Genomic DNA, 19,387 nt, shown 5'->3' on the forward strand with positions numbered 1-19,387 from the left:
TAAGTTAGCAGGACCTCAGATGGGACTCTCGTGATGGGGGGCTGAGACCCACTCCATCAGCCCAGCCAACAGAGCCTTCCCCACCCGTCGGGCTGGTGGGGCCAGTCCTCCTTATCTCCCTGGGCAGCCTGTTTTTCCACAGCTGTACACCACGCACGTACCTCAAGGGAAACGGCCAGACACACAGATTTACTGCCCCCTCAGAAGCAGCGTGGAGCACTTGCAAACATCACAGGATTGCCACGTGCACATTGCATGGGGAAAACAAGTCTCTTGAAGTCACGTGCAGACTCTCAGCACCTGGGGTACTTCCAGACCAAGAGCACACATGGCCGTACCTGCAGAGTGTTCTTAGGGTGAACCACAGGTGACTGAGCTAACCTGCAATGACCTGCTCCTCTCACCCTTTGGAGTACCACTGCAGAGAACAGGGGAGCAGGCATGGTCTTTGGCTTCTGAGAGATGGCAACATATAAAATTATCCAGTTATCTAAGCCCAAGTTACTGGACAACCATTCTAAATATAATCTGAAAATACCCCCAGAACACTCCCCAAACTTGTAACAGCTGACGAACACCTGGTGCTTGAAGGTTTATGCTCGCTTTGCAAAGAGCAACAACACAAAAAGTCTGTTTTTTCTGAATTAGGAATAACTGGCCATACAGTGTTGTGTGCCCCCTGCACTCACCATGGTGACTGCTGAAGTGTTACAAGAAAATATTCAGATTTTCATCTCTATCCAAACTTGGGGGATCATTGATATATGCAGAGCACTAACTAACTCTGTGTGAAGTCCACCCAAATATCATTTACAGGCACACAACATTGGTGCCTCCAGTTCCACTTCGTTTCCCCAAGGCAGCTGCAGCCACCTCGGCTGAGTCACTGCCAGTTCAGCTCTGCTTACTCCTGCTCTTGGCATCCCTTGGGTTAAACTAATGGGAAAGCAAATTCCTGGAGTGGATATGCTTAACATGAGACCACGGCAACATTCACTGACAGTTCACGCATTTACGCCATGGGGGATCTGGGCAAAAATAGGACTTGCTTGCAAGCTACTCAATAGTTTCCCAAAAAATTTCAAGACCCTTCAAAAAATGGCTGACCCTGCAGAAGTGCTCAAAGGGAGCACTCTTGCCTCAGCCAAGGGCACAAAAATACCCAAACCTACATACCTTTTAATATCACCTGAAAACAGAATAGCATTAATTGGGTACTTTTCCCAAAAGCCAAAAAAAAAAAAAAATAGCTAACTAAAATGTAAATCAACTGAAAAGAAATCATTATTGTGACAACAAAAGCAGTTCCAGTGGCGCTTATGGCCATCTCACTAAGGTGAGTCCCATGGGGGGCTGCAAGTCCTCAAGTGAAAAAAAAAAACAACAGAAACAAAAAACACAGGACTCACCCAGCCAGGTCCAGGTCCATGTCTGCACCGCAAGACTGCTGGACCCTCACCTCCACCTCAGCCCTTCAGACAGCTGGTCCAGCCCAAGCTGCAGAGAAGCATGGCACACAGCCTAGCCCCAGCCTGGCACCCCTCAACCACCCACACTCAGGTGCAGGAGCTTTGTTGAACCCACAGCAAATGAGCCCAGACTCTGCTTCAAAATGGCCTGCAGTTCTGTACTGCAAAATCCTTGCTCTGCAAAGCCTGTGGAGATCATCCGTGGTCTGCTCAGGGTTTAGTTTTCAGCTTTCACAAATGTTCCCTCATAGCAGGTGCTTGCTCCCTGCTCTGGGACCACAGAGCAGCTCCCATGTTGCCATGCAGCCTGCTGGTAATTGATGCTCAGCTGGAGTTTGTTTCCTTTAAACACAGAAGCTCTGAAGATGGCCTCTCCAGAGCCTTATTCCCGCGGCGTGCTCCCCAGCAGCGTTGTGAGGCGGGCTGGCCACCTTTCCCCTGAGGCCTGAGGCATGGTGGTGTTTCTGAGGCCGTGGTGCTGCCCAGGGACAGATGGCCGTCTTCAGGGGAAACACCCTGAGCTTGATGCACAAGGGGTGTGCTCTGGCTCTGTCAGAGGCAGGGTTTCATATTTTAACAGCTTCAGAGAAAAATATGGAATAAATACCCAAAGCTGAGCACTTGTTGCTCAGGATACCACACAGAGCCCTGTGGTGCCCAGAGAACAACTCTCCCAAGCAGAGGCACAAACTCATCTGAAACAGTTTCTTACTTAAAAGCTCCCATCAAAAGGGATGCTGATATTTTGCCAGGGGTAACCTGTAGCTTCTGCTCTACGCTGAGCCCCTGGACTGACAGGAGCTCTCAGAAATGTGTTTGTCCTTCTCTCGCCCTGAGCCCAGCTGCAGGAGGGTGTGAGGGAAGTTGTGTGGCATCACAGAGAAATGTGAGTTCCCTTCAGAGGAAACCAAGTGTGGCTGGGGCTGCTTAGACCCCCGGGTTGGGGGGAGATGGAGCCCCCTCCTCCATCCTCGCAAAGCAGCCGAGCAGCTCAGGCAGAGCAGGCTCTGCTCACGCAGTAGATACCTGCAGCAGCAACTGGTTTCTTGCTGTGAGGATGGTGGGACGAGGCAGCGTGCTCGGCGGGCAGGCACGCTCCTCTCCGGGCACAGAGGAGACCCTCCTGCAGAAAAGACCTCTCCTGTCCTGATCCCAGCAAAGATGTGGCCCCTTGGCCCTCGCCCACCCGGCTGGGCCGAGCTGGCAGCTGCCTCCCCGCGTTACCGTCAGCAGCCCTTGGTGGAGGCATCTGGAGTCCTTCACCTTCACCGACCCGCGCCGCTCCCCTTCGCCCGGAGCCCAGCCCCACGCTGCACAGCTCTCACCGTGGAGACAGCTAATGAAAGGGGCTTCTGGGCAGAGAGAAGCTTCTCCTGAACAGATAAAATCACTGACACAATATGTCCCTGCACCTTGTTAGTGACACTGTCAGTAGTATTGCTAACTCGTTTGATCATGACTCTCACTGTATTTGGTATTTTCACTCTATCCCCAGCTTCCTGAAATCATGTTAGAATTTTACTCTGAAGAAAAGTCCACATCTAGTCTTGCAATTTTGACAAAAAGCTTGAAAGTGTGGTCGATGTCTCTGAAAAACTCAGGAAAACAAAGCAGTGCCCTCTTCATGCATAAATATATCTGTGTATATCTTCACCTTTTCCTTCTGTTGTGGGCACAGCTGAGGGTGTGCACAGAAATATGTTATTGTCTTTGGGCACCCACCATGTATTTATCAAAGCCAAAAGGCAAACAAGGTGTTAAATAATTAACCATCATACATATTATAACTGTATTATAAAAAATATACAGAGCATTCGTGCATTCATACACATATACATCCTTATCCTGCTTTAATAATTTCTGTTAGGCTTTTAATCCTCCAGTTTAAAAGGGGTCTCTGAAATCAAATGTACAGTTTCTGGGAGAATCTATAAATCTCACGTGGAAGGGCTGCAATTAAGAGTGGCTTCAGAGAGAGGCATGTGAGCAGCAGGTTGGGTGGACCTTTCATTTGCAGATAAGCTCTCCCAGTAAGTCATTCTTCCCTGATTTATAAAATGCACATTAATCTCTTTCAAACAAAACCAAGCCAGGCTTGTATCATTTCTGAGACATGCAGGGAAATGAGGGAGGAGGGAGGAGTCCAAGGGTAACAGGAATTGAAAATACACGTTTAAAGTCTTTGCAGGGCATTTCAGCAACGTTCCTGTTTCACTTTGGATTATTGCAGCTTCCACTGCTGGAGTATCCGACTCATTGCTCCAAAGAGAAATGCAGATACCAAGATAAAACCTTAAGTGATAGAAAATCTTGGGTAGGATGAATGAGAGTTAGGATGTAGGTGTTTAAAAGCACAGGAGCTCAGCATCTAAGTTTCCTGTTGGTATGAATCTAGTGCAGTAGTTGTGATGCTTTCCTGCTGCCCAAGATGAGCACTTTCACAGTGATCTGAGGGGAGTGGGCTTAAAAAAGGATAAAGAGTTGCATTCATATTTTGGGCTGTTGGTATGATAACGTATGAATACAGAGTAGATTTTTGAAGGTATATTTGGTAAGGTTTACAAAGCAAGGAGAAATTGGAATCAGGCACTTTTACCAGTTATTAACTGTCAACAGTTACTTCATTTTTCATCTCTTGTATATTCGATAAAATGTAGATCTTGTTATAGCATCACTTGATAATAATTTCTTTATTTCCTCTACACAGTAGAGGGATAACTACTGTAGCAGCGTGGGTTTGCAGTGCGGTCCCTGCTCTGTTTCTTTGTCTCTGTAACTTCATCTCTGGCTTGGCAACATCTGCTAGAGCGGAGATGATGAGAATCCGTAAGGTTGCCAGCACGCAGGCCAGAAAGCATCGTAAACTCTTTCCAATCTGCTCACTGGATTATTACTTGAAAGCCAGCAAATGCAGCCTGAGTGCGTGTCTGCCTCGGGGAGGGCTTCAATTACCTGAGATTCTCTGCAGATATTAGCAGTGTCTCGTGGGGAAGTCTCATTTAGTATGCAGGATAAAATCGCTATGGCACTGCTCATATGATTTGAAGACTCAATCCTGAGGCAGCACTACTGAAAAGGGGAGGTGAGACTGCGTAAGACACTCCGCTCAGACAGCGTGAGGCTGTGAGCAGCACACGAATTTTATTCAGCAGGCAGGAGGAGAGCTGCTGGATCAGTCTGGTAGATGTGTAGTCAGGAAACCACGGGCAAGCTTTATTTCTGGCAAGTCTGCATTTTGTCAGGATGCACCACTGGTGTTACTAGAGAAAAGGAAGCCTGCTGCTACACGAGATTAAAAGAGAGAGAGGCAGTGATAGCTACAGAAGATCACTGTGAAACTCATTTGATAGCACCTTAAATACCTTCTCAAGAGTGAATTTAACCGCTGGAGAGCACTGATTCCAACTGACTGCCTGGAAAGTATGGTGAAAAGGATGCATGTTCACTGACAGCAGAGCAAACTAGAGAACTTCTACCTGCATTCCTGACATTTGGCAAAAAGAATATAAGAAAGCATTTTTGTGCCAGGATTCTTTTTTTTTTCTTCCTCGTTTTTTTTTCCTGACTTCTGGAGAGGGATTTTGTAGTCCTCTCCCCAGGGAAAACACCAACCAGAACTCAGAACACTGCAGACTTTTTCAAAGAACAGGCATGGTACAAAATGTGATTTTGGTGTTTTTCCGCAGGCGACTCAGCCAAAGACCTGCTGTTGAGGAGCTAGAAAGAAGAAATATACTTAAACGTGAGTATTTTTTCCTAAAGTCTTTTATATGTTTGTTGAAACCAGCAAAGGCATTTCTAGACCACATTATTTTTAATTAGACTAATTATTTTACTGGGATAATTTTATGTACCTAAAACTTTTAAATTTTCACATCCTGTGTTTCAAAAGCTGCAGGAATCAGAATACACACACTGATAAAGGCTTGCAGTTCAGTACAGAAAAGAATGACTCGTTCAGATTTAGGCTTTCAAATAATTTTCATTGTGATTACACTGTTGGGATGTCTAGGAGGGGAATACAATCCCAGTGTCACACACTGCAGTGACACTGGGACTGTCATGGCAAACCACACACTGAATACCTCCAAGGCTGAAGTGGAATGGAGGAAGCATCCTTGCAAGGTGTGACTCTCCTAGCAAGCACATTTGTTCATATCATTAGAGACCTTCCTAAAGCCAAGTCAAAGATCATTCTGCCATATTAAGAGTTATTAGAAGGACAGTTCCAGGACTGTTGTAGATGCTGCCACTGGGGAATGCTCTCAACATCTCTCAAATAAACACAAGGGTTAAACTTGCAACACTTTGGCTGAAGTTTGATGTCCTGACCTGGGGATGAAACAAGTGATGAATGTAATCCCTGTCCTTACAAGTGCTGGGAATCCTCTGAGTTTGGGGAAGGAGAGAGAGAACTTTGAAACTGTCTCCTCTGTGGGTCTCAACAGGAGAATGGGTGTGACCATCTGCTTGAAGGGAAAGTGTATAACTTCTATTATTTTCATGGACTATTTAGTGCTGAAAGAGAAAAATCAGAATTATGTGAACAGTAGTTTGTTTCTCATTAAGCAAGCATAAAACATAAAACCACATAAGCTTTTGTCACACAAGCAATGCTGACTATGCTATTTAATTCATATTTAGTTATTAATGTGATTGCAATTCCCTAGGAAAATAGTTATCTACATTTTGTTACCCAAAATTTGATGTCTCAGAACTTTCTTAGTAGTTCACAGAAAAAAACTCATGCTCTTGCCTTGAAATTATTTGGGATTTTATTTCAGTTTTAACAGAAAGGAATTCCACAGTCAATTTAGCAGTATTTTCAGTACTGTTCCAATGCATTCACTGCCCATGCTAGTATTAGATGTGTCTAACACATTCATAGTTAATGAAAGAAAGGATACGTTCTTTGCAAATGTGCATGGGTGAACTTGGGCCAACTTCACCTGTCATCTACCACAGGAGACAAGAAAAAGCAGGAACCCAAGCTACTGAAATACACAGGGCCAGATTTTCAAGAATCAGTACCTAAGATCTCAAAAAATCTGTTTTGTTTTGTTTTGTTTTTCTGGCTAAGGAAGAGCTGACCTCTACTAAAAAAAAAATATGTTCCTTTTTGTTTACTTTTTGGAGTGTGCTGGTTACATCCTTAATCTGGGTTAAACTGACCAGCTTTAATAATCAAAAAGTTTGAATACATTCATATAATGAGTTTAGAGAGAGATAAAGCAGAAAGAAGATAAAGCAGAATTAAAGATATTTCCTGAATGCCAGCTAAGCACACTGCTCTAGATTTGTATCTCATTTAAAGAGCTCCCAGCATGGACCAAATTTATTGACTTCAGTTCAGTTGCTCAGGCTCTATAGAGGTTCAGCTGAGATCAGAACCACTTCTATTTTATTTACCTCTTCCATTATATGAGAAGCTAGGTAGTGTCTGGTAAAGAGCTCCAGTGATCACTGAGCTGTGCCAGTTACCATCTGGAACGGCTGGACAGGCACAGCAATTCTAGTCTCAGTTTTGAGTGAATCTGGAAATTAGCAAAGTCTCCTTTAGTGATAGGGAGGTTGACATTCTTAGGGACTTTAAAACCACCTGGACTGGGTGGGATGTGCAAAGCTGTGGCACTATAAATTCCTTTCAGTGAAATCACTACAACCTCCTCCAGGCTGTAAGGGTTTGCACAGCTGCATCCTGAGTTTCCTAACCTCTTTGATGTTCATAATCCACACTGCTAATGGAAGCAATGCTGCCTACAAAGCTGTTTCAAAAACTAATAATCCACATTTGTACAACTCTGTCAAAATGAGAAGCATATTGCAAGTGCCTAAGTGCAACTACTATATCATTTAAAAACAAATCTCGGTAATTTAAAAAAAAGACTTCTCACTTCCCTTAGGGAGACGTTTCTGAGATAAAAGTAATACTTAAAAAGCAAACTTAAAGCCAACACTTGCATACAATGTTGTTGATCTTCTAAGTCCTTCAACTACAGAAACACTGCTGGTTTACCACGAAGTACAAAAAGCACATGCATTAAAATCACAACCAAGGTGCTCCTGTGTGTTCTTCTGGTATTCCACAGCAAACTGAGGTTCCCATTCAAGAAGAGAGTGTCCCTTAAACCACACTGTGCAACCCCTGTCTCATTCTGAGCACCAGGAATTGGTTTATTGACACACACAGCCAGGAGTTCCCTGGGTAACCCACAGAGCAGCAAAATGTGTTGGTGCTGCACACACGCCTCACAACTGGGAGTGTCTCCACGAGATTTATAAAGCCAGCCCTCAGTAGTGAATGGATCTCAGCGTAGGCAGGGTGATGGTGACGAGAAAAACCTCCCTGGTTTCTCTCTGTAATAGTGCCTGAGTTTTATGATGCCCTTGCTAGCACTTCCTATCACATCTTGGTTTCCTTTTTCTAAAATAACTATTTATTTTATTTCTTCGAGCTGGGAATAAGCACTGACCCTGGGTGATTGTTTCACAGAAACGTGTCACGATACATGCCTATTATATTTGGAAAAGCATTTTTTCATCAGAAGTGAGTATCTGTAGTTTTTCTTTAGGAATTCTCTCAGTGCATATCACAGTCAGATCTTAAAAAGGCACTACACCATGGAAAACTATCTTAATAAAAATATAGAGGTAAGACTATCTATTCTGAAAGGGGTGAGCTAAAACTGAATGATGCATGTTAGTAACCTCTTGTAGCTATCTCTACATCTTAGAACACACCCTGCTTTTTAAAGCCTGTTCTCTTTTTAAACATTCCAGGCTTAAATAGCTGCTCATCCCTGACACAGCACTAATTTTAGCTGGCCTATTCTCTTTTAAATTCGTGTGGCTTGCCACCAAATTGTAATATAACACATGACAGCATTTTAGATTAATTTGATTTACGTTTCTACTGTAGCCAGTTGTAGCTATGCACTACGATGTTATTTTAAATAGATATGATTACATTTCAACCTAATGAGTTGTAACCTAGTGAGTGTAAAAATAAGGGAGAAGAATACCTCATTACTAAAAATATCATTTTGGAAACTCCTCTGCAGTGCTAGTATTTTTTTAAGGCATATTAAAATTCACACATACGCTTTAACACTGGAAATACTTAATGCAAGTGGTATAATAAATTCCACAGTAGTATCTGGAGGATCCCAGAATGGTTAAACATTTTTCTCTAGGTCTTCAGCTTCGCTCAGGTCATAGGCTCATGGCTTAATTTAGCAGCAGATAGTACTAGAAATAGAAACGCCATTAACTGGCTTCCCAAGGCAAGGGATATATTTCACACAGCCTCACAGCACTCTGCTCTATTTTTAGACCCACTGTGTAGGAGTTATCACGGCTTGAATGTTAATAGGCACAACACACAAAAGCAAGTTGGCTCAGGTTAGACTGGAATGCTACAAAAGAAAACCCATGTGGATAAAGAGGTTCTAATGTCAGTGGTACATCCTGAATAGCAGAGAATAAAAGCATGCAAGCCAAAGATAACTACTGTGGCAATGTGACCCGCTAAAGGTGTAGCCTGAGAATAACGTTATACAGGGAAGAACATACTTCCCCTGGAGCTGCTGCAGTAAGTCTTCTCAGCATCTAACAATGAATAGCTCCAGCAGTAAGGAGAGTAAAAAACAAAATTATGATTACTTATGGAATATTTTGATTTTGCCTCTAAAGTTTATACATTGGAAAGTTGGTATAGCTGCAGTTTTATCAAGTCCTGGAATTCAGAGCACAAGAAGAGCTGACATTGGCACCAGCACGTTGTCCTTACAGAGAGGTAACTGTGTTCTACTGGAGAGCCAGAGAGATTTGCTGACCTAACAAACAAAACATACAACTGAGAACCGCTACTAATTTTTCTGTGCTCTAATTTTTATTGCCTAACACTTTGGAATATACCAATCCTCCTCGTGCAGAAAGTCATCTTTTTTTTTTTATATTCTCCACAGAACGAAATGATCAAACAGAACAAGAAGAAAGAAGGGAAATCAAACAGAGACTGACAAGAAAGGTAAGATCTTGCACTACCTTCTATTAGATTTTAAAAATTTAGCAAAGCTAATATAACAGCAACCGGTCATAGAAGCCATGATTACACAAACCCTCCCTTACTATACATCCTCATCTGCAGTGCCTAGTAATATGAAAAAAAAATCTACTTTATCTCGGCTACCTGAGACTTAATCGAATATTTACATATAAACTTTAAAATGGATATTTGCTTGCACACTATGTATTTTGTAACTCTATTGGTAGGAAAGGACCTACTTCATTCTTTGTAGGACTCCCTGCTGAGCACCAGGTGTGATCCCACAGCAAATTTCTCCTTGTGTTTAAGCTATGCTCAGAATCAGAACTAGATTTTGTTATTGTTCTGATCCCAGGAATCCCTACTGGAATTATAAGCCAAATATACTTTAACAAGTTGATAACCCATTACAAGCCAAACTGAAATTCTTACAGCCCTGAAACCCTTACACAGACAATCTGCTGCTGACTGTGCTAGAAAACCCTGACAACATATGATACTATACATAGATCGTAATAAATGAATTCTGACTCCTTCACATATTGGAAACGCCTTTTATCAATATCCAAGTTAAAATATCTTCCCCTTTTGGCCATTATAAAGCCACTGTGCTGTAGCCCACAACTCCATTTAAACCATGACTGCTCTCCAAACAATCCTCTGAGTGTCCCTGAATGAGTATTGTCCTGGAATTTCCAGGGGCTGGGGCTTTCTCCCATAGACATAAACGTACACTGAGCCAAGATGGGAAGCATAAAGCGCTGCACATTATATGGATCTCTTTATTATTAATACTGGTTGTATTTTACAAAACTATTTAATACAGCTTAACCAGAGACCTACAGTTGATGAACTAAGAGACAGAAAAATCCTGATCCGATTCAGTGATTATGTGGAAGTGGCAAAAGCACAGGACTACGACAGGCGAGCAGACAAACCGTGGACAAGACTCTCAGCAGCAGACAAGGTACTGGCACAATTAAAATGACATATTACTGCTTTCTACTTGCTGTGTCTTTAACCATGCATCAGATTCTGCAAAGACATCTAGCCTCTGGGACATTTAATCTCTGTAAATGCTACCATTATTTTTTATGCTGAAACCACACTGAATGCACATGGTCATAAAAAATGCTATTTATAAAAATGCCTGTTTGATACTATAAAGGCTTTTACCCAGCCTATCAACTGGGGGAAAAAAAAGAAAAGTTGGATACAATCTTTCTTAATGCTATAAGCTTGTGACTCGAAAACATTTCCAGCCAATGTAGCATTAGCATTTATCCTCAGACTGTAATTTTTCTCTCAGATACACAGATATCCTTCTATGTTTCTAAACATGCAAGTATGTCTTTCCTGTTTCCTGTGAGTGCTCAAGGAGTCACTTGATCCCACATTTTCAGGAGCACAAACACTCACTTTTGTTCCACCACATACCTGCCACACAGCTGTTTCACATCCTCACTTAACTTTCACATTTAGGTGCTTGAGTAGTAAGAAAAATAGTTCAGCATAATTCCAGGGAACAGTTGTGAGGAAGTTTTGGAGATTCGGAGCTGTAGCGAGTAGAACGAGCAGGGAACCTGAGATAGTTACTGGGTAGAACGGCAAATACAGGATCGTTACTTACTGCATTCTTCTGAGATGTGGAGATGAAATGCTTCATTCCCCATTCCAGTGTCTCCCCAGTGAAAAGCATAACAAGTTATTTTAGAGGTCTCATACAGAAAAGGAATAATGTTATTTCTACCGCAGTAGCTGTTCTGCTCAGGTTACCAAAATGTTGAATGAACTATTATGTATTAATCAAAGGAATGAGGCTTTTGTGTTTTCCTTGTTATGTACTTGGTACGTATTAAAATTGGGCTTTTCCTAATTTTACTGGTTTTACATTGTTAACTAGGAAGGTTTATAAGCTAAAAAGAAAGTTACAGAGTTCAAGTGTATATACTGGTGGCATATGAGGAATTCAGGGTCAGGAGTTTGACCACTGCATTTGTGACCGAAAAAAACTTCTCTTTCAGAGCAGACAAATACATTATTTTTCCTCACTTTTCTTTTAATAAGCCAAATTTCTGACCTAAAACATAAACATGGGTACAAGCTTCATCATTTTAGGTAGCTAAACTACCAAGTACCAAATACCTAAGAATCTATGAAAGAACCAGTATGTTCCAGTTCACTCACAGTTGCCATTTAAACAGAAGAATGGTCTCACTTTTATAGCCTTGAATTTCATTATATTAAGCATCAAAAGAGAACATTTTTCTTCTCTTAGGACTGTGCAGTCCTATGGACACAGGTGATAACACAGCCTGGACTGCTATTTGCAAGCTGTGATAATGTAACAGTCTGGGTTTTATTAAAAAAATAACACACATTGAAATTCCACCAAAGTCAACTGACCAGCTGATCAATTTCTTGGCAACTTCTCTTAATCTTTAATAAATTGTAACTGGAATCTTACGAAATGTGAGACAATAAGTACTGTGGTTTTGTTCTGCTGTCAGAATCGCTTCTAGACAGAAGTGACCCTGTGAGCAATCAGTAATGAATGGTAAGAAGTATCATATCACCAGTCTATATAACCTATAATATTATTATATAATCTAATTATTATAAAATCTATATAATATTCAGCATCTCTACTGGCAGTTGGCACACTTTGCTCTATCTAGTACCTGGGATTTCATCTTTAGAACCTGTTCTGCTCTGCATGTCTGGTATTTTACAATGCTTATAAACAACAAAATTGTTTTTCCTCTATTTTCTATTCCTAGGCAGCAATTCGGAAAGAGCTAAATGAATACAAAAGCAATGAGATGGAGGTACATGCGTCAAGCAAACATTTGACAAGGTCAGTTTTCCAGCTGTTTAGTTCCATTGCCTGCTAAAACCAGTCTGCTCGAGTCTGGAATCTGTAGATTTTCTCTTACATGCTGGTGTTGCGCAAGGAGCCCCAGAATCACAACACACTTCACAGAAGGTTCGTCAGTGTTCCACTTTAATCTACACAGGCAGCTGTATTTATACACTCGGTGACTGATCACACATAGTTTATACTTTCGTATTGGTTAACACTGCATAGCCACGCTCTATCCCTGTATCCTGATAGGTTAAATGTCTCTGTCCACGCGCCAAGGCGCTGACAGGGTGGTCTCCTGCTTGCAAGTTCCGGCCAAGCTTTGATCTACGCAGGCGCTGCCGAGCTGTCCCCCATGTCCTTCCTGCCTAGAGCCGCAAGGGCTCAATGCCCTTAAGGTTCACCTCCGGTATTTCATCATCTTCCTTGTAGCCTGAGCTGCGCATAAGGGCTTCCAGGACGCCATCTTGTGATGCAGCTAAAATTCCCCCTACATGCTGGATGTAGGAGAACAATATGCAACATAAGGGCTTTTTTAAAAAAGAAAATGGACGTATTTCTGTTCTTTTTCCAAGCCTGTCTTTTCTGGTTTTTCTTTCTTTGATTAGCATATACTGAGAAGCCCCCTGAGCTTCTCCAGAACATCACTCAGCTTCCATTCCTTGCACTATGACAAAGAACTAAGCATAGGGTGTAACATAGGAAAAAAAAAATTATTTAAGTAGATGAACAACTTAGTACACTATATAAAGGTTTTTGAATTAAATGTCTTTGAGTATGCAACCTCAAACCTCATCATCACAAACATTGCAGCTTCCCTGCTGAGAAACAGGAAGTTCTCCACACGGGAACAAGAGACTCATGGCGCCCGTAGGTGATGCACGTGTCCTAACTGGATTTGTTCCAAGGGATTCAGCCTGGTAGATTTCTGCACCCCTTAAAGGTCGGCCCAGATACTATTGGAAGGAGCACAGCCCCCCAAGGACACAATGCCAGAGTAGTGGAGAGGTCAGGAGAGAGAGCCAGTCTGGGCTCTTGTCACTCTCCGGGCAGTTTAGTGCCTGCTTCACGTGGCAGCACTGATGGCAGGCACGCTGGTTAAACTGCATGAAAACATTCATCTCCCTTCTCTAAGTGGGAAAAAACAGTGAGCGGGGCTGACACCACAGCCTATGTTACTTGCAAAAATACCTGGATAAGAGCACAACTGAAACAGCAATCAGTTATTTCCTACCATTTCTAGTAGGTCTCTTGAGCAGGCCCAATTGCTCTTAACACACCATTTTTGGAATCGCTGGGAGCACAGTGTACTCCTGCCTTGACTCCAAGTGCTCTCAGGTGTGCTTGCTGCTAAAATAAGTTTAGGAACTGGGTGTGCAGTCTCACCTCCTGAAGGCTCACTTCAACAGCCAGGCTTATTGTTGAACTCTGAATGAATTCCAGCTGAACTGAGCTTTGCCTGTTCCACGAAAAGATGGTCTAGGCAAACACACTTGAGCTGTAAATGCAATGCACAGGGATCTAAATGCTATATTTATATACTTCTAGACTATTCATGTAATTGTCAGGGCCCTTTTAACAATGTTTCTGGTAAGACATCACTGCATTGATAAGAATGACACACAGGGGGGGAAAAGGGATGGCTGCAGTTTAAGGCTGAAAATGAGATAAACCTTCTCTAACTGAAGCTACCTAGGGAGTTTAAGTAGATTAGAATGACAAATTTTGAAATTTGTTCAGGATATTAGGAGTAAACAGGCTTACAATTTACAATTAGTGCTAAGGCACTGCAAACAATTGGGACTTTAATCACATATCTCAGACACAAGAACAGGCCTACAGAGCAGGAGTACATTTGTTCCAGGCGGACTCTTATGACCATCACACACTAAACCAACAGCACGGCTTCATCTTTTCCAAAGCCTCAGCTCAACATTGTTTGATTCTTACAAAATAATAAGGTCACTGCACAATAATGAATATTTCTACCAGTGACAAACTGGAGCTTAATTCCTAAAAGAAAAAAAAAACTCAACCCCACAGCTGTATTTGCACTTGCACTCCCAAGTACCTGTGAACTGGTGAGACTGGGCCCTGAGGCCTGTAACTGCACTGCACTCACAGCATCTGTGGAAGCGTGCTTGTGGATATGAACTTACAAGTCACTAATATTCTTCAACACTCTAACTGTATTTCAACAGAATGAATATTGCTGTGTTTGCTTTTTTTTTTTTAAACAATTTTTTGTTAATCTAACAGTGTTTTTGAAATAAAATACATATAGAATTTTTCCAAGTGGTTTAAAAATGTCTCTTATTTCTCCTAGATTTCACAGGCCATAGAAATTTTCTTCTGAGAAGAATGTCTTTACTTTTTAATAATGCTGCTGAACACACATCAGGGAATGTAAGCCTTTCCCTCAAGTTCAGTCCAGGATACCTTGATGTTTAAGTGAAGGAAGGACTCTGCAGATGGAGCCTCTCTGCAGCACTCACGCATAGAAGAACCACCGGAGACGTGCTCCGCTCTGAAGTCAGACGAGCGATGGCCTGTGGGGTGGGACAACCTGCTGAAAGACTGGAGTAAAGCTACTGCTCTCCTTGAACACTTGTTTTAAACTGTTTTGCAGTTGATCTTGGAAGAGGAGATGTGCATGTACAGGCTTTACCATTCCAAGGCCTATGACATAAATGGACCTGACACACTGTCATTCAGTATTATGTTGACAAGACATTTTGAACTTAACAAGATTAGTTTGTAAAACACTTAAGTTCATGTTCTAAAAACTAATTTAATGTATTATAATTTCATTCTTTTTTATATAATGTCTAACAGAATCACAGCTGCAAGCATTTTTGATTCCTGTTACTTTTGTTCTTTAATTAAATGACTACTTATTGAAGGAAATGAATGTGTTTCCTAAAGCTCTTTTTTTCCCCAGGGACAGTTGAGAAGGGAAGAGATTGCACCAGATCATATCAGTTCTTTATCGACAGAGTCTTCAAAAGGATGACCTTAACTAAGGTTTTCCATCTTCTGAAATATCAATGCTTTGGACCAGATCCTAACCAGTGTAACATGACTGTCGTTCTACACGAGCTGTGGTTTTGGTCCTCTAAATGACATTAAGTTCACTGCTACTCTCATTCAAAATTACTAAATTTGACAACCGTAGATAAAAATGTAACAAGGTTCTTTGACATTTAGGAAACAAAGTATTTTAATGCTTTCTTGACAGTAAGAAGAAACAGGTTACCAAACGTTAATAACAAATGTTGAGAAAATGTAAATCCAGATATTCTAATAATGCTTGGTATCTAGAAGCATCTGAGAACTACTCAAAATACTACTAAAAGGAAAAAAATCTTAGGAAAAAAAAAGATACAGCAATAGTTGCAAAGCACGTTTGATGAGAGAGCAACAAAATGGCATATACACTCACATGACAAATTTCTCAGCAAGACTCTTAACCACTGTCCTTTTAGGAAGTCATTTAATGTTAAAAACTTAAAAATGGCACTCTCCATCCTGTAGCTGCATTGAGATGACCTCCATGAAATGTGAAAAGAAAGAAAACACAGTATGCAAAATTGTACAGACTGCTACTAAATTGCTGTAGGATGGTGAATAGAATCAAGGCAAACAGGGCGTGGACGGACTACCTTTCAGTTCTCTTCTGCTGCTCAGTGTGGGATGAACTAACATGAACACAGCTCTAGGCTTGGACAAACTAACATTTAAGGATGGAGGGTAAGAACATACAGTGTAACACTTAAAACGTGTGCCAGGAAGGGCACTGCTAGGAGAAACTGAAGAACCATGGGAGGTGTGGTGACCAGGACCAGCGGAGCTTCCCGGGCTTGCTGTAGCTAGCTGTGATTTTGTACAGCTTTTAAATGCTTGACTTAAATGACTCTCAGTTGAAGACTTGAATTACTCAACTACTTGTTCCAAAGATTTTTTTTTTTCTATTTATTGCAACTTCATAACTTGCTGGCTTTTCACAGAAATATGTAACATTATAACTAGCCTATTAACGCAATTTATTATATTTATCAATAACTTAAATAATAACATACTATTAAGTCTAGATAACAACATAATGGTAGTGGAGGTATAATATACCAAAAGGGTAAACAGAGAGGAGAGATCAGCAGAAGAACCATTTTTCATTTGAGAACAGTAGATGACCCCCTGTTTAATACAAACTTAGCCAAAAATCCAGGAAAGTAGCGCTCCTGTTTAGCAGCAATGCATACTTTCACTAGTAAGAAAAATGTGATATGAAACACATTAAAATGATGTGCCTCCCCCCCAAGCATCCCAGCCTTTCTTCTGCTCCTGTCTGCTGAGAGACAGAAAGTTGGGACTACTTCAGGGCCACACGTGATCACCATCAGCCGCCTCCTGTCAGCTCCCTGGGGGCCAGTCTCTCAGGTTGTGAGGAGACCACATGCATTACTGGGCCATGTACTGTGCTGGGTTACAGCTGGAACTTAGCACAGCACCCACTGGAGGCAGGCTGAGCTCAGGGAGGCTCTTCTTGTGCTGCTCCTTTCCAACAGAAAAGAGAAACAGTCTGGAACAATTCCTATCACTTCATAATCACTCCTGGGGTTTCCCAGCCACAAACTAAGAAAAAAAAATAATATCTCCCTTTACTCATAATGTAAGTATTTCATACTTCTATTTTATCACGAGTCCTCTCTGAAAATATCATCAGCTGTATATTTTTTTTGCAATATGCACTCACTGTAAGAAAACAACTTGGGCCTTGCAGTATACTTTTAAAAACCTTGTGCAGTTAAGAGGAAAATACTGTTTCATCTACAGATCAAATTAAATTAGACCAGTAAAAAAAAATTAACATCTCATGAGGTCCATCTAGTGGAGCTGACAGTGATCACAGGCTAGAAAACCCAAACAAAAATCAGAGCCTCAGAAAAATGAGAGAAGCATTAAGTACACTTAAATAAATGGGATGAATAGACCGAATTATTGACTGGCAATTTCAACGTAATAATCTTCAGAGACAGTCTTGTGTTTTTAAAATGAATTAATAAGAAATATATTTCATTTACAACTCTTTACAAGCCATCTCCCATCAATGTAATTTAAGGACAACAATTCTACACTCAATGCACACTGGACAGAAATATACCACATCCACTTCTGATCTAAAAAGTCCTTTTGTAAAGATGGTATTTTCAATAAGGATAAAAACAATTTTTGTCAAGTCTTAGATTAATATACAGTGGTAAGAACTTAGGTAATTTCCAAGGTCAGTGGCTCCAACTCCCTGCTGTGAGGCAAGCTTTGAAATTCCAGTGCATTGTGCAAGTGCTGAGTTCAGGCTACAATCTGAAGTACGAACTATTATTTTTTCTTTAATTTAAAGACAATATTAACATAGAGAAGTAATTTAGAAATCAATAGATTTCTCCATTTTCTTTGACAACCTCTGTCAAAGTGTTTTCTACCTTTATCTTAAAATTCAATTTTACATCATTCCATTTTTCTCTTTAAAAAGAAACTTTAGGAAATGGTTACTCTCAGAAATAGTGAAGGGTAAATCAAAGATCTATGAAGTACCTGTAGGACAGACAGATTGCATGGACAAGCCAACAGAGAGTTAACAGAAGGCAGCTGGTTAAGTATCACCAAAGATGCTGATGGTGGCAATGTTTGGCAGGGAACTTCTGGATAAATATTTTGAAAAAAAAAGTTGATGGGTTTAAAGGAATTCAAATCAACATGAGACCTAAACAACAGCCAACAACTTAAAATCATGAAAGTCAATCTCTTAAACCATTTAAAACAATCTTAGACAATAATAATAGCAATGGAGTGTAACAGCTGCATTCAGAATTAGCTAAAATAAAAATAAATATTTGAGAGGTATAGACCAAGTGGTTTCAATAGCACATGAGAAGAAATTAAAGAACACTACGGTAAGTAAAGATCTCTGTTGATAATAAAAGCAATATTATGAGTGTAGGAAACAGGAAAACCAGAAGAGATGAGGGGATAATGGAAGAGAAGACAGAAGTATGTCTGATGTTAAAGACAACCGAAGGACAAAATAAGAGGTATAATGGAATGTAAAATAAGGGCTAAAATGGAATTAAGTTGTGAAGAGCTGTTACCCCCAAACTGGCCAATATATTCTTTTGAGACCCCTGTGGTCATAACATCAGCTCCAGACAAGCATGATACCCTCCTGAGCCTTGTTCCAGAAGCTGTGAAGTTGTGTTAGAGTGGTGTTGAGTGAGCCCAGGCTCCTGAGGTGCTGGGGTTGTTCACCTGGAGTCAGCTCCATGGTTCCATTAGCTCTGCATGTGCTAATCGAGACAGGCATGAAGACACGCACACTCTGGGAGCTATTCTCTATGTCTGTCACCTCTTGATCAGCTCCAAGTTCTTAATCCCCATTTTTAAAGAGAAATTAAATGAAAATTGTTAAAAGGTGTTGTTCTCAATCTGAATAGTTTACAGTATGCAGGACTGCAAGTTAAAAAAAGATTCAAAGGTTGCTATGAAACTATAAAATGCAAGGTAGTTATTTTGTTTAATTTAAAAGAAAATTAAGAGAAATACTAGCTTAGACTTTGCACATCATATTCAGAAGAATTTTTCGAGTTGATATGTGGCAAAGGAGAAGTGTAATTTATGACTCACTAGTCATCTCCCTAGGAAATCTTCTGAAATCTAAGTCTGTGGGACAGATTTTGTTATGGAAGGATATATTTCTGATGCAGGATATATTTCTGAACTAGAGAGCAGACTCTCTCGCTAGCTGCTGTCTTACATAAAAGATTAGCACAGTATTTTTGTCTGACTGATGTGCAAATACACATTATTGATTTAAAGCAATGTAGTAATGACATTGTTTTGTAAACAGAAAATAAAAAGGCAGACAATATGTATTTTCCTGAAATATTTAATACATTTGCAACAGTTCAACCATGGATGTTTAGAAGTTTGTTTTCTCTTAGGAACTCCTGCTGA

The 19,387-nt window shown here is 40.9% G+C and overlaps 1 protein-coding gene across 1 annotated transcript; it reads left to right on the forward strand.

The window, feature by feature from the left end:
* Window positions 1–5,120: 5,120 nt before the first annotated feature.
* LOC103773716 (phosphatase and actin regulator 3-like) lies at window positions 5,121–15,244 on the forward strand. Its single transcript, XM_008941094.1, has 5 exons — window positions 5,121–5,211; window positions 9,437–9,498; window positions 10,343–10,483; window positions 12,297–12,373; window positions 14,706–15,244. The coding sequence occupies exons 1-5, from the start codon at window positions 5,121–5,123 to the stop codon at window positions 14,719–14,721; spliced, it is 387 nt and encodes a 128-aa protein (XP_008939342.1). The 3' UTR covers window positions 14,722–15,244.
* Window positions 15,245–19,387: the final 4,143 nt, after the last annotated feature.

This window comes from Merops nubicus, unplaced genomic scaffold (genome assembly GCF_000691845.1).
Source record: "Merops nubicus isolate BGI_N331 unplaced genomic scaffold, ASM69184v1 scaffold40455, whole genome shotgun sequence".
Taxonomy (NCBI): domain Eukaryota; kingdom Metazoa; phylum Chordata; class Aves; order Coraciiformes; family Meropidae; genus Merops; species Merops nubicus.

Excerpts from the sequence above, each read along its gene's own strand:
- LOC103773716 (XM_008941094.1), top strand. The coding sequence starts at position 5,121 with ATGGTACAAAATGTGATTTTGGTGTTTTTCCGCAGGCGACTCAGCCAA. Across the intron at positions 5,212-9,436 it reads AAGAAGAAATATACTTAAAC|AACGAAATGATCAAACAGAA; the intron begins GTGAGTATTTTT and ends TATTCTCCACAG. Across the intron at positions 10,484-12,296 it reads GACTCTCAGCAGCAGACAAG|GCAGCAATTCGGAAAGAGCT; the intron begins GTACTGGCACAA and ends TTCTATTCCTAG.